Raw genomic sequence first — 15,766 nt, forward strand, 5'->3', positions numbered from 1 at the left:
AAAACAATGTGAGAATTGCCCTTTCAGCTCGATTGTCTAACAACAAAAGTCTTTCTATAGTGTCAGGATAAAAGGACAAAGTAATTCCTGTTTTTATAAATTTACCATGAAAAGCCAAAATGCCCACAGCGACTGATGAACCTAATTAAAACACCGCTTGGCCCGGAAGTGCCCCTTTTTCGGCTGAGTGAATGCGCGTGCATGCGAGTGCATGCACGCGCAAGACAAAGGCTAAACCTCAACACTGTTCATTTTCTGTTATATGAATATTTGCTTGTCTTTTAGAAATGTTTTTTTTGGTTAAAATAGGTTAAAATATATAAAAGCAAAGGTTAAAATATCAATACTACAGTCTAAATATCAGGAGAGCAAATCAATATGCTTTCAGATGTGTGGCTACATGTTGGTGACCTTACAAAACTGAAATAGTTTTGTAAGCTTTAACCTGAGATCCTGGCTTTTCTGGCAAAATACATTTATATTTAAAAATTGATCAGGATTTAATAAAAAGTAACCTTACCAACACTGCACAGGAATAGCTCACGGGTAACTATGTGGCACCATCATAGCAGGTTGATGCACCCTAAGTGAGGCTCTACATATTTGATCACTGCAGTGGTAAGGAGGAGAGGAGCAAGGAAACTGACAGAATATAATCCAGACCAAGAAATGAATGATGAGGAGGAATTTAATGATGAAAAGGAGCTGAGGCTGCCGTCAGATTTAAGTCAAAGAATGGGAACTTCTCCCCAAATGAGAATAATGTTAGGCTTTTAGCTGAAAATGTCATCAGGAAGGACCACAGGACGTACAAAATGAGCTGTACCCTGGACTGTTGACATCAAATCCTGCTTTAATCAGTTCCCGACTGATTATCTGAGTAAATGGCCCATGAATCATCGTAAATGCTCTCAGTGCAATGAGACCCTGTAACAGGAAGTTCAGACAACAACAGCACATTCATGTATGGCCACAACACATCGAGACATGTTGTGAACACGTTCCCAAGACTCGCCAAGACGTTCTTTTCTCGCCCTTAAAAGAAGACACACAGGCAAGTAGGGCTACAACAAACGATTTAAACTAACACGCTTTTTATTGCTGTCATATAATACATCTGTTTTATTATTTGTTAACTACATGAAACACACAAAAAGTTTACATCTTTCTTTTTCCACATTAGATTTTTAGCTTACTGTGTGGGCACGTATTATTTCTCTTCCACAGACTTGTGAACATTTATCATTTACCTGACAGTTAAAGACATCTTGAGCTTGTCTCACAGCTTTCTTTGTCTCTTTGTAGGTTTCATTTCTAACTAGTCACGATGCCAGAGAGCGATAGACCTCAACACACCTGCATACCTCGAATAATAAGTGAGATATTGATTTTGACTTGTTTTGCACACATCTGCAGCTGCTGCATGATGTCATTTGTAACTGAAACTATAATGTGTCTGCCTTCAGGGTGTGTCTCTGTCATTTTCTTCATCATGTTTATTGTTCAGGCGATAGTTGGTAAGTGTGAGTGGCTCTATATTCAGACTGAATTCATTTAGATTCAGTTTAAGTGTTGGAAATTAAATTTGAAAAATCAAATAACAAGAACTGTGCAACAACAGTCGTCTTCATTTTCATGCTTGTGCTCTGTAGGATGCGTGTACATTTATGACTGTCCAAGGGCGCCCTCCATTCCCCTCTTTATGGCTATTTGTGGATTCATACCTGTCTTCTGGGGACTGAGCCATTGCAAGAGCAGGTGCAGTATTCTCTGCAACTGTCTGTTCCTCATCTTCTGTTTTGCCTGGTTTATCTTCGGTAAGTATCATGTCTCTGGATCATTTGACCCAGCATTTTGAATTTCTTGGGGTTTAGTAATTTTTATGTATCATGTTTATGGTTTAAGGTTCTTTAGTTAGTTGTGAGTTTATTCTGTTTTGAGTTTCTGTATTTTCTGTCTAGTTTCTTGTCTGTTAGGTTCCTCTTGTCTCTCCTCTGTGTTGCCAGTGTGTGTCTGTGGTGTCATCTGTGTTCAGCTCTGTCTCCTTCCATGTCGCTCGCCTCCTCTTTCCCTGGGTCTCAGTCATGCCTTTGTGTTTTGTCTCCCCTTGGCTTACATATTCCCTCCTTGTGTTTCACTCTATGTCTCCCCTCTTTGTGTTCATTTATGTTCATTTATGTTCTCCCTGTTCTTCCCTGTCCATCACTCGCGCTCTCTCTTTCTCCCTTGACTATTTCCATGTTTCCCTCTTTGCGTCGCCTTCCTTTGTCTCTCCAGTCAATCCCGTTCTCTTGTGTGTTCCTCCCTCTCGGCCATGCGTCTTGCGACGTGCTCAATGTGTTCAATTTTGCTTCCCTCTGTGTCGATATGTATGTTTGTCCCAGCTGTGTTCCCATGTGTGTCCACTCCCCTCCTCGCCCCTGTGTGCATTTAGTGTGTGAGTTTTCTTTCATTTGTTGTCGGGTGGTCTGTTTACCATGTATCATGTTCCAGGCATTTGTGGCTCTCTAGTCCAGGTTTTCATGCCTAGTTTTAGTTTACCCAGTTTAGGTTATTGTTTAGTTTCGCCTTGGTTCGCTCTCGCCCTTTGTTTTGAACTGTTTCACCAGCTTTATTAAACAGCTCGCTTTCTGTTTAAATCGAGTTTTGTTCCATGCTTCTGCTTTTGGGTCCACACCTCTAACTCCACAGTTTGTAGCGTCAGATTGTGGCAGTAAGCTTAATGTTATGTTCAGCTTCTTAACAGTGAAGGTTGTTTTTTGAATAGACAGCCTGCACAGCAGTACATACCCGACATTTGAATATTTCTTAAAGACCAAGACAAGCTTCTCATGACTAAAATTAGACCAAAAACAAAACTTAAAGTAAAATAATTTTTGAAAAATGATACAATTATTGCCCCGTGCTTGCTGAAAATGCAAGCCTGTCACTTCAGCCTCCAGACTGCTCTTAATGCTCAGTTTATGACTTTTTCTACTGTTGGCTCCGTACAGCTCTGGCTGTGAGCACAAACACACCACCTACTGTTCAAACTGTCAGTTTATGAGAGGTAGCCAATCAGAAGAAAGTTGGCTTAAAGGAAGAGGAGCCAAACACATACATGTGACCCTGTTATTCTACTTATTTGTTTTTATTATTTGTATTCATTTATTTTTTTCCCTGGACCTCATTGTCTGTTATCTGATATCTGCCTTGAATGTAACAGTGCTTGTGATTGGTCTTTAAAGAGTATAGGTTGTGTGAGTTTGACCATGTGAGTAGGGAGTGTTTGTAAGCTGTGAACAAATTGCCCTTTTGGGATTAATAAAGTTATTTGAATTTGAATCAAAACTTCGAGTTCCAGACAAAGGATGAACTGAGAGGCTGCAAGAAGCAGAATATAAAACGAATCAGCATTATTTAAAAGTGTTAATGATGTAAATCAACTTCAGTGGACTCCAAGAATAAAAATCTAGAGCTGAAAGTGAGCATTAAAGAAAGACACCAGAATGAGCAGGATTTCATTTTTGCAGGGCTTAAAAAACTTAAATGTATTTGTTTGAAAATGAAACCAGAACATTATAAATAATTAGCCACTCTAGAATTAAATTCACTTCAGTCATGCAGCTTTTAAACACAAATATTATATCTGAAAAGTCATTCATACTGAAGTTTACTAAATGATAGGTTTTTTTTAATCCAAGAATTAATGCATTACAGCAACATTTGCTGTTGACAAGCATGATCAGACCTTATTTTCTGAGATCTTACTTATATTTTTCTAGGTAGTTTTCTCATCTACTCCAATTATGAACTCGACTACGGCATGAACACTACAGACACCAATCGTTACTGCAACAAGACGCTCTACCTGTTTGGATTTTGTTGCATCACCCTGACCTACATCCTCATAGGTGTTCTTGTTTTCACATTTTTTTTTGCTCGCTGCACCAACCAGATGGAGGTTTACGATGATGAGGCTCGGCCACTGCTGTGGCGCTAATCATATGAATGTATATATGTTTGTGTGTTCCCCACCTCCTCTGAGACAAGTGGACCAATACTGATGAAACAGATTACAATGGTGTCACAATAAAATATATCATATAAAATATATCACACTGTAATGAACATATTCTACTACTACTAATAATGATAATGACGCTGACTGAAATACAATCATAAGCAAACAACAGACTGAATATTATACTAATATTTTAATGTGTGCTTTATGTATATTCAGAACTTCATACATTTAATGTTGGTTAATACAGCAACATGTAGTTTTAGATCTTTTCTTAGAGAAATCTTACAATTAACAATTCATGTTTAATCTTTTATTATCATTTATTAAACTCCATGTACTTTGAAACTTTATGAATACAAACAAAGATGTTTATAATGTAAATCATATGTAGTTCAATAAGGAGAGATCATTATTACATTCATCTGGAAGAAGTGAACATGATTTATTGAGACACAGAATTCAGTTAAGACTCTGATGACCCATCATAGCAGAATAAATGATCATGATCTTTCCTGTTTAACAAACGTATATGAAATGTGTGATTTTGTTTATTTGCCAATATCCATGCTGTTTCTTTTTTGTTTAATTGTAAACAAACTAAATAAATAAATCAAAAGCTGCCTTTTTTATTACCCTGTTACATCGTCTGTAATTTTTGTCAACAGTTTGATAAATTTGATAAAATTTTCACAACCAAACAGAAACAAATGTGGGAACTAAAAACAAGAGAAGTATTTTGGAAGAGCAGAGAGCTCGTACTTCAGAGAAACACATGTCAGACAGGAAAGGCTCAGTGGGTTAGGACAACAGGACAATGCTCAGCATTTTCTATGAGTATGTTGTAGTCAGTGCTATCCTCTATTCTGTTGCATGCTGGGGCAGCAGGTTGAGGGTTGCAGATGCCAACAACTCAATAACCTGATCTGCAAGGCCAGTAATGTTGTGGGGATGGAGCTGGACTCCCTTAAGGTGGTGTGAGAGAGGCGAATGTTGTCCATGACAATATCCCAAGGACAATACTGGACAATACCTCCCACCCACTCCATGACGTGCTGGCCGGTTCAGTGACAGACTGAGATTAACCTACATGCAATTTTACTCTTAAATGCAGATGTTGCTCTCAACCTTGATGTTTTTCTCACCGTTTGTACTGTGGTGAGTAAGTACTGAGCCCAGCGTTATTAATAACTTATATAATGACCAATCATACCATATTTAACTGAAGCAGCCACTGATTCAATTTTTCATCCTGAAGTCAGTCTTTTAATTTAATCAAAGTAAAGTTCACTTTTACGTCTGAGCCATAGGTGGTGGTGAGTTTTAATAGATGAGCTAACCTGGTCTATATTAAGTTCATCACAGAAACAGGTAGCACTTTCTATTACAGCTCGCTAATAAAGGGGTAATAGTAAGGTAACAAGAGGGGAACAAGAGGGCAATAATGTGGTAATTCCTACGTTATTACTATGCAATCACCATGTAATTTCCAAATAATATGATGGTATCAACAGTGGTTACAACTGAGTAATATTACCTTGAAATTTATGTAGTAGGATAACAAGAGCCCAAGTAATGGGGGAAATATTATTGAAATACAGCTCTGTAATAAAGTGGTAATAGTATGGTAACAAGGAAGAAACAAGAACATAATAATTTCTAAGTTATTACCACTCAATAACCCATGGTAATTTCTGTGTAATAAGCAGGAAGTAGAGCTACGAAATGCAAAAATGCTTGTTTCTATTTATTTATCATAGTAATAACCAGGTAATAACATTTTAAAACAAACTTAAAAACAAGAAGAGAAAATAGGGGGGGGGGCACTGAATTCCGAAGTTAAGACCAGGATTGCGTGAAATCTCTTAATCCCCAGATGTTTTTCTAATTTTCATAGAAAACAGTCAAGGAAGACGGACTCGAGGAGGTACAGCATCACCTTTAGGACATTTTTACCATTATTTATGACTAGCATTTACGGGAAGTACTTTATTTCAGTGAAAAAAGTTCTTGGTGAAAAAAGCTCAGTTTAAAGTTTGCTTGGTTATCTAGTCAGACTTACTGCTACTGTTCATGTTCACAAAAGTCTAGCTGTTAAAATTGGAGCTTACCGGAGCTTCTGTGTCTTCTCCTTTTGAAGTTATCATCGGAGATGATACCTGACACTGACACATGTCTGCACACCTGCAGACCTCCTAAATCTTCATCTGTGGTGTAGGCAGTGGCGTCGTTAGGCCTATTTTAGGGGGGCAGAAGCCTCCCTAAGGCTTCAGCTGAAGCCTCCCTAAAATATTTGGTGTTTTTTTTTAACTTATTCTATTTTTATTTTATTTTATTTTTCTTACAAAAATTGCAGACAAATTCAATATAAAAACACAGGAATATGAGTTCAAATAAACAACAATATAAACCTGTCACTATGCACTTAAATATGATCATAAATCTGTTGGTCCCTTTCACTTTACAGCAAGGGTCTCAAACTGCAGTCTTCGAGGGTCGGTGTCCTGAAACGTTTCCATGTGTCCCTGTTGCAACACACCTGAATAAAATTAGTAGGTCATTAGCAAGAGTATAGAACTTGACTGCAAGCTGAAGTGGCAACCCCCAACCCTACTCAAGTAAATTTAAATAAATGTAAGTGTTTGGGAAAATGTTTTTGTTTTCTGTTTGTGAAATTTTGTGATGACTTTAATGCTTGTTCTTTTTGCCTTACTATGTTTCCAGGTGATTTTATGTGCCACGCCCATTGCTCAGTTCATCGTTGGTAAGCACAGGTGCACTCACTGTTAGAAAGATGTAGACATTGTAGTGGAAATTTTAACAATAACCTGCAACACACCCAGTGAGCACTTTGAAGTGGGTTTAATAAACACATTACAATGTGGAGAGAAACATCCCAGCCAAACACTAGGATCATCTCTGCCCATGGCCACCACCCTCACACTTTTTAGGTCTGTGCTGTTGCAATCATTTAAGTCAGATGTTGTAGTCAGCTTCTAGACAGCGCTACAGAAGAGGAGTGACATAGGCAGGTTTGCTTGCATCAGTGTGGTGAATTCACAGTAGATCACTGTGTTGGACCAGTGCACAGTGGCTGTTGTGGACAGTGTTAAGTTACATTAAGTGTAGCAGAGATTAATTTGATTTATTGATTGAAATCAACCTTTTTACCAACCTTATGCTGTCTAGTATAAAGACGACATACAGTGTACTATAGTGTAGGAAATGGAAATAGCTGTGAAACATCTGCTGACATCACAGCTGGACTGGCCATCCGGTGGGCCGATGGCGATTTTTCGTTTTTATGTTTGTCTGTTTGTTTGTTTTTGTAACGGTATGAACAATGAAAGGTGGTGGATTTGCCAATTGGTCATGATGGACCAATTACAATACATCTGTATTGAGGTGAAAAGCAACGTGATTTGTTCCGTACTTCAGCTAGAATGAAAAAAGACACAAAGCTGGAGTTATTCTGTCTTTACGCTGCATTGCTGCCTCTTCTTCTCTCATTCTCTCCCCTCCCTCTCCTGTTGCTACTTCAATCATGAAACTGATCAATGATCAGCTGATCGGCTTTTCTCTCTTGTTTGTTTATCTCCCACTTTGCGCCAGAAAGAGGAAACCAGCGGATGTCGCCCTAAACAACAGCAGCACGTTTAAGATTGATCAGCTGTTGTTAGAATTTATTTGATATTACTTTCTAGTATCAGCTGATGTTTGCTGGAGCCACAGCCGTAAAGCTGCTGGTCATGATATCGGTTTGGATATGTGGTGAGAGGGAAACATGAAGATGAAACCAGGAGATGTCCTCAAGTGGTCATCTGATGTAAACTGTATAGAAATCATACATATACCAACAAGACAGTGTACATCACTGTCACAACAGCGTTTGTTTTCATTCAAAGGCTTTATGCTTTTTCCTGTAATACCTGGTAGGCCAGTCTCTAGTCAAAATGCCCGGGCTGGTTTTTTGCCGCAGTGTTTGTTTGACTTTGGGACCTGAAGTGGACGGATCTTTGGACCCAGATTACTCCGCGAGGCTCCTGACTATGGCAGCCGTGATGCTCCGACAATCCATCAAGCGGTGCGGCTTCGTAGTTTACCAAAGTCATACTAAAACATTTTTTGACAGATTTTTGAGCGCTGTGTACCACATAAAATCAGTTCGAGGTCGGTAAACACAACTAGAATTCATACATAAGGCGCACTGCCGATTTTTGAGAAAACTAAAGGATTTTAAGTGCGCCTTATAGTGCGGAAAATACGGCATTATATTAATATAACAGAAGCTCTGGTTACCTGTGCATTTAAATGATTCGTAGAATTGTGATTCAAAGACCTACTTTTAACTTTCCTACTTTGAGTACATTTCAGAGCCTGTACTTTTTTACTTTTACTTAAAGTAAAACAGTTGCTGCAGTACTTCAACATTTACGCAAGTATTTTTTAATGCAATTATATGTACTAATACAGTATTTAAGTATGAAATGTCTGTACTTTTGCCACCTCTGATAATTTGTCAGCATTATTTTTATGAATCAGATGAATGCACACTGGTCATGAAACTCTTCACTTCTATATCAAACATTTTATTTTTGCTCCGTCTTTAAGGAAACGTGTGGATCTACTCCGTCTATGAACGCAACTATAAGACAGTAAGCATGGATACGTACTGCAACAAGACACTCTGCCTGTTTAGGGTTAGGGTTTTAAACAAAAACAGGGTTGAGGGGTGATTTCCAGCATGTCACGGTCCCTGCTTTCTATTGTTTCGTTGAACATAGAAGCTAAAACGTTCAAAACAATTTTTAAAAAATGGCTTTGTAGTTTTTATTTCGGATAATATCATTGTCATCAAACAATTATCTGAGTAAATGGCCCTGCTTATGATTAAGTCAGTGAGTCCTCATGACAAGTCTTCCCAGTGCAATGAGACACTGTAACAGGAAGTTCAGACAACAACAACACATTCTTATACACCCACGTTATATCGAGACATATATGAAGGTGTTGCCAAGTTTTCGTGCAAACACCCTTTTCTCACTGTTGAGGAAATGTTCATTTAATAAACCCTGCAAAAAAAAACGGTGAGCGGTAGCTAACATCCTTTATTAAAAAACAAAACCTAGCTTGGTGAGAGAGCAGCCATCGCAGGGCACGCAGCCAGCAGAGTCTCTTCTGACCCCAGCACAGCAATGGGTTTAAATACCTTGTACTAAACAAAGGGCAATACACAGCTGTTTGAACACCTTTGGTCCTCCCCAAAGAAAGAGTTCCCACTCCCGTGTTACCTCTTATTACAGTGGTTGATCCCCTTGTCTCTTCCCCATGCTCAAAGAGAAAAATAAAAGACTCCACTACCTGTGGAGTCTTCCAATACTGGTGCCAGGGTTCATATGTGAATGTCCCCATTTCCTTGCCAGACCCCCACCATCTGTCTAACTGCTTGAATAGGGTGTGAGGCAGACACCCCAGTGGCACCAAAGCATTATACAATAAAACAATGTGACCAATACATAAATGAAAGAAATTCAAATACACTCACCCTTCAAAGAAGACACACCTTGGGTTACTTGGGAACCACTATGGGAACCTTGGTGCCCAGTAGAGCCTCTCTTCCATGGGAATAGCCACATTTCTGTGTTGGCAGCTCTCACAGACATCACCACTATTTCAATAGCATTGAACTTTTCTTGTATCGTTGGTGTGTAATGAGTTTTTGTCATATTCTTTTGTCATTTTTCATCATTCAGTGATGAAGAGGAGCTGAGGCTGCCGTCAGATTCAAGTCAAAGAATGGGAACTTTTCCCAACCTGAGAATCAAGTTAGCCTTTTAGCTGAAAACGTCATCAAATCCTGATTTAATCAGTTCCTAACAGAATCTCTCAAAACCATAGTGATAAATTTGACCAACCTGGAGGGGAAACAGTTTTAGCACAGCAACTGGAAGGAGTTAACCCAGAAAGACACCAAAGACAGTTGAATTAGAAACATACTGCAATCAGTATGCAGTTTTGCATCTTAGTTTTGAACAAAAACAGGGGTTGTGGGGTGATTTCCAGCAAGCATTGTCCCTGTTTTCTATTGTTTTGTTGAACATAAAAGCTAAAATGTCCAAAGCAATTTTTTAAAAATGGCTTTGTAGTTTTTAATATCATTGTTATGCAAAAAATTCTCTGAGTAAATGGCCCTGCTTATGATTAAGTCAGTGAATCCTCATGACAAGTCCTCTCAGTGCAATGAGACACTGTAACAGGAAGTTCAGACAACAACAACGCATTCATATACGCCCACGCTATCGAGACATGTATGAAGGTGTTGCCAAGTTCTCGTACAAACATCCTTTTCTCACCCTTCAAAGAAGACACACAGGCAGGGAGTGCTGCAACAAACTATTTAAACACGCTTTTTAATGCGCTCATATAATACATTTGTTTTTTATTTGTTAACTACATGAAACACACATAAAGTTTACATCTTTCTGTTTTTATATTACATGTTGGCTTTGGCACTTATTATTTCTCTTTCACAGACTTGTGAACACTGTTTGTGATCTGCCTTGTTTCTCTGTTTATTTGTCACTTACCTGACAGTTAAAGACAACCTGAGCTTGTCTCACAGCTTCCTTTGTGTCTCTGTAGGTTTCATTTCTAAGTAGTCACGATGCCAGAGAGCGAAAGACCTCAACACACTTGGATGTCTCTTTTAATAAGTAAGAAAGTGATTTTGAACAGTTTTGCACACATCTGCAGCTGCTGCATGGTGTCATTTGTAACTGAAACCATATCTGCCTTCCTTCAGGGTGTATCTATGGGATTTTCTTCATCCTGTTTATTGTTCAGGGGATAGTTGGTAAGTGAGAGAGGCACTTTATTCAGATTGAATTCATTTACATTCACTTCATGTGTTGGAAGTAAAACGTGAAAAATCAAACAACATGAACTGTGTAACAACAACTTCGTTTTTGTTTTCATACCTGTGCTCTGTAGGATGCGTGTACTTTAATGACTGTCCAGGGGAGCCCTCCATTCCTACCATAATGGTTATTTCTGGATTCATTTCTTTCATCTGGGCATGTAGCTGGTTTAAGAATGGATGCAGAATTTTCTGCTACTGTCTCATCTCCGTGCTCTGTTTTATCTGGTTCGTCGGTAAGTTTGAAGTTATATTTAGCTTCTTAACCGTGACGGTTGCTGTTGTAATACACAGCCTGCACAGCAGTAAATACCCACCGTGATTACCAATATGGTGGTGAAAAATTGAAAGACCCAGAGAAATTTCTCATGAATTCCTGCCCTGCATTTGCTGAAAACTTAAGCCTGTAAGTTCAGACTAAATGCCCAGTTTCTCATTTTCTTTTTCTACTGTTGGCTCTGTACAATCATAAAATGATCATCTCAGACAGGCACACGGCTCTGACTGTGAGCACAAATACGCCACCTACTGTTCAAACCTTCTGTTTATGAGAGGTAGCCAATCAGAAGAAAGCTATTTGAATCAAAATTTTTAGTTGCAGACAGAGGATCAACTGAGAGGCTGCAACAAACAGAAAATAAATTGAATCAGAATTATTTAAAAGTGTTAATGATGCAAAAAAGCTTCAGTAAGGTCCAAGAACAGAAATATAGAGCTGGAAGTTAGCTTTATTTTTGTGAGGTTTAATAAAATGAAATGTGTTTGTTTAAAAATTAAACAAGATCAGGTTCGTTATAAATAATTAGTCACTCGATTATTTGTTGAGAAAACAAATTCTAAACTTGTTGTTTTCTTCTGCTTTCAAGGGCCTGAAATTCAGTTATGCAGCTTTTAAACACAATAGAAATAAATAATAACCTGGCTGTGAGTTAAATCATCACGTCTGAAAAGTTATTTATATTGACGTTTACTAAATTATTGATTTTTTTTTATATTTTAGCAGAGCTCATGTTTTTTTTTTGTTTTTTTGTTTTTTTGTTTTTGCCTGTCCCGTTTGGATCTTTAGCCATCAGTAATGTTGTCTGAAGGCCAAGAAAGATGCCTAGCAGATTTACTTTACCAATTGGATCATCATGGCCTTGCCATATTGGTCCATTTGATTGACCTTTATTATAATTATGTATTTATTTGATTTGATTTTCGGTTGTTACAGATGGGACAGACATCACTGGGGAATAGGAGAGGGAGAAAGAATGAAAGAAAGAGAGGGAGAGAAAGAAAAATAGAGGGGAGAAGAGATGGTGAGAGAAAAAAAAAAAGAAAAACGAACAAAAAACACCTGGATCACCTGTATGGAGATAAGACAAAGCAGAAGAGAAAACAAACAAGAAACAGCAACATAATAAATACAACACCATCACAATAAACTAGCTAACAGTAGATAACAGTAGATACGAAATATTACATGTTATTGTGCAGCACGCAAGATCGACAGCGCACAATGTGCTTTGAGGTAGCAGCCAAGAAAGGTGTAGCTTGTGTCTGTGAACACCCGTGTGTACACCTGTGTGCACACTTGTGCGGATCGGCACACTTGTATTCAAAAGGTTTCTCCATGTAACGATCTGCTAGGGAGTGTGGGGAGCCATAGCCCCGTCCCCCAGGGGATGAAGCAGGTATGGAGGAGATGCAGGCCCCAGCCCCAGACACCAAGAACCACCAACACACCAACGTTTGAGGGCATCAGCCACTGGCAGGGAGTGTGGTGAGGGGAGATAGGCCTCCATACCTCGGAGAGCCTGAGATGACCCAAGCTGACATATAGACACAGATGAACAGGCGCACGCAGACACAAACGTGCATTCCCACCCCCATATACACAAACAAATACTCAGCACTCACCCGACGTGGAGACGGACACAAATAGACACTGTACACACATTCACACTCCCCAAACATACTCTATATCCCAGGTCCGGGTACTCCTGCCCCCAGAGGGGCAAACCATACCCAGACCCAGGAGATGTAACCCTTCTCTCTGGGGTGGAGGAAAGCAGGCCGCCTCCTTATCTGCAGTAGCAGGGAGGCCCCGCATCCCAGACCCCAATCCAACAGCCAGCACCTCCTCCCAGCCCCCCAGCCCCGACGGTTAACAGAACGGGGGTGAGTGAAGACCCCAAACCTCCCTCCGCCCGCTCATATGTAGTGTTGCTGCGTGTTGTTCTAAAGTGCATTTAAAACACAGGAGGGCATGGTGCTTCTGCCAGAGAGCAGCACGGCTCCTCCCGAAAACCCTCAGTGTCTATATGCATTTAAAATTGAGGGTAGGGCACCAGCACCAGAGGTGGGTTTGAATACACAGACCATCCTCTGGACGCTGTATAACGTGCCCACTCCCAAGGCCCTATATGTATGCGTTATGAGAGTATGAGTAATGTGGATGTCTAGGTTGCGGAATAAAATTGAGGTGCAGGCGGCCAGAAGGAGACAGAGGGGGAGTGCCTGCCCTGCACCCCGTGACACACCTGCACCCCAAGCCCTGCGTGTGTGTGGGTGCGGTGGAGCGGGAAGAGGGAGGCAGCTAAGGATGGGGAGGGAAGAAAGGGAGGGGCAAGCGGCCCATCCGGACCGGGACCCACAGCAGCAGCACCACCCGGCCCCGCAGAGTCCGGGGCAGCCCACCTGACCCCACCGCAGAGAAAACTGCACCCACCCCATCATCCAATCTTCTACTACACAAGACAATAGACACCCAGGTTGAGTCATTCTCCACCTCTCCAATATCTCTCCCCCACCTGCAGAGTGTGCTCCTGTAGAAAGGAGACCTCCTGCACATGAGCTCTTGCAGGAGAGCTCATGTTTTTAAAGCTTTTTGTTGTTTAAGAATTAATGCATTACAGCACTGTTTTGTGTAGCGAGGCATGATCAAAACTTATTTTCTGAGATCTCATTTATATTTTTCCAGGTACTGTAATTGTCTACTGCAACTACATCCTGCACGATACTCCAGAAAACGATCTCAAATGCAACAAGACGCTCCACCTGTTCGCATTTTGGTGCAGCAACGTGACCTACATCCTGACAGCTGTTAACATTTTCTGTTTAATTTCTGCTTGCTGCAACGACCGGATGGAGCCTTTCGAGCTTTACAATGATGAGGATCAACCACTGCTGTGGAGCTAATCATATGAATGTATGTACGCTTGTGTGTTCCCCACCTCCCCTTAGACAAGTGGACCAATACTGATGAAACAGATTACAATGGTGTCAAAATAAAATATATCATATCAAATATATCACACTGTAATGAACATATTCTACTACTAATAATAATATTAATATTGATGACTTACTGAAATAAAATCATAAGCAAACAACAAGCCAAATATTATACTAATGTTTTCATGTGTGCTTTATGTATATACAGAACTTCCTACATTTAATGTTGGTTAATACAGCAACATGTAGTTTTTGATCTTTTGTTAAAGAAATCTTACAATTAACAATTCATGTTTAATCTTTTATCATCATTTATTAAACTCCATGTACTTTGAAACTTTCTGAATACAAACAAACAAAGATGTTTATAATGTAAATCATATGTAGTTTAATAAGGAGAGATCCATTATTATTCCATTCATCTGGAAGAACTGAACATGATTTATTGAGATACAGAATTCAGTTAAGCCATGATACCGATGACTCATCATAGCAGAATAAATGATCATGACCTTCCATGTTTAACAAATGTGTAAGCTTCCTGTTAATGAAATGTGTGATTTTGTGTATTTGCCAATATCCATGCTGTTTCTGTTTTGTTTAATTGTAAGTAAACAAAATAAATAAATAAATAAAAGGCTGCCCTTTTATTACTCTGTTACATCTTCTGCAATTTTTGTCAACAATGTAATAAATTGGTATATTTTTTCACAATGAACCAAACAGAAACAAATATGGGAACTAAAAACAAGAGAAGTATTTTGATAGAGCAGAGATCTCGTGCTTCAGAGAAACACATGTCAGACAGGAAAGGCTCAGTGGGTTTGGACAACGTGTTGTTGATTGGTTCTTGTTGTTTTGACACAGCAGCTTCAATAATTGATGCATGGTGTAGATTTAAGCTCCTTCAGACTTCTCTTGAACCTGCGCTGGTGTGTAAGTTCACACCAGAGAACTATTACATTTCCTAGTTGTCTGTTATATAAAAGACCCCTTTATTTATTTTACTTTTATTTTCCAGACAAAGAGCGATTCAGAAGACCCCTATGACAAGACCATCAAGGGAGCAGATCACCCTGCCCGGGCTGGGGTTAGCGGGGCCCCGCCGTGGAGCCAGGCCTGGGGAGGGTGCCCAAGGGCGAGCGTCTGGTGGCCGGGCCTTAGTCCATGGGGCCCGGCCGGGCACAGCCTGAAAAAGGGACATGGGCCTATCTTCCTGCAGGCCCACCACCCACAGGAGGCACCATAGGGGTAAGGTGCAATGTGAGCCGGGCGGTGGCCAGGAGCGGAGGTCCTGGCGGACCAATCCCGGGCTACCAAGACTGGCAAATGGGACATGGAATGTCACCTCTCTGGTGGAGAAGGAGCCTGAGTTAGTGCGTGAGGTTGAGAGGTACCGGCTAGATATAGTCGGGCTCATCTCAACGCATGGCTTGGGCTCTGGAACCAGTCTCCTGGAGAGGGGCTGGACTCTGTCTCAGTCTGGAGTTACCCAGTGAGAGGCGGCGGGCTGGGGTGGGAAGCTCTCAATTTACCGGTCGATCTACGTCCCTACCCTCACCTATGGCCACGAGCTGTGGGTAGTGACTGAAAGAACAAGATCGCGGATACAAGCGGCGGAAATGGGC

General features: G+C 40.2%; 1 protein-coding gene across 2 annotated transcripts; it reads left to right on the plus strand.

Moving 5' to 3' along the window:
• Positions 1 to 951: 951 nt before the first annotated feature.
• On the plus strand, positions 952 to 4,643 carry LOC116330736 (transmembrane protein 272-like). 2 transcript variants are annotated; one of them, XM_031753158.2, is made up of 5 exons: positions 952 to 1,054; positions 1,306 to 1,376; positions 1,467 to 1,517; positions 1,653 to 1,817; positions 3,765 to 4,643. In XM_031753158.2, exons 2-5 carry the CDS (start codon positions 1,328 to 1,330, stop codon positions 3,980 to 3,982), a joined length of 483 nt encoding a protein of 160 aa, XP_031609018.1. In that variant the 5' UTR covers positions 952 to 1,054; positions 1,306 to 1,327; the 3' UTR covers positions 3,983 to 4,643. The 2 variants fall into 2 exon arrangements, with proteins under 2 accessions (XP_031609018.1, XP_031609019.1); XM_031753159.2 differs by lacking the exon at positions 1,467 to 1,517.
• The last annotated feature ends 11,123 nt before the right edge of the window (positions 4,644 to 15,766 follow it).

The sequence above is a fragment of the Oreochromis aureus genome, linkage group 3, assembly GCF_013358895.1.
Source record: "Oreochromis aureus strain Israel breed Guangdong linkage group 3, ZZ_aureus, whole genome shotgun sequence".
NCBI lineage: Eukaryota > Metazoa > Chordata > Actinopteri > Cichliformes > Cichlidae > Oreochromis > Oreochromis aureus.

Coding starts and splice junctions, on each gene's coding strand:
- LOC116330736 (XM_031753158.2), top strand. CDS start 1,328: ATGCCAGAGAGCGATAGACCTCAACACACCTGCATACCTCGAATAATA. Junction 1,518..1,652: donor TATTGTTCAGGCGATAGTTG/GTAAGTGTGAGT, acceptor TGTGCTCTGTAG/GATGCGTGTACATTTATGAC. Junction 1,818..3,764: donor TTTTGCCTGGTTTATCTTCG/GTAAGTATCATG, acceptor ATATTTTTCTAG/GTAGTTTTCTCATCTACTCC.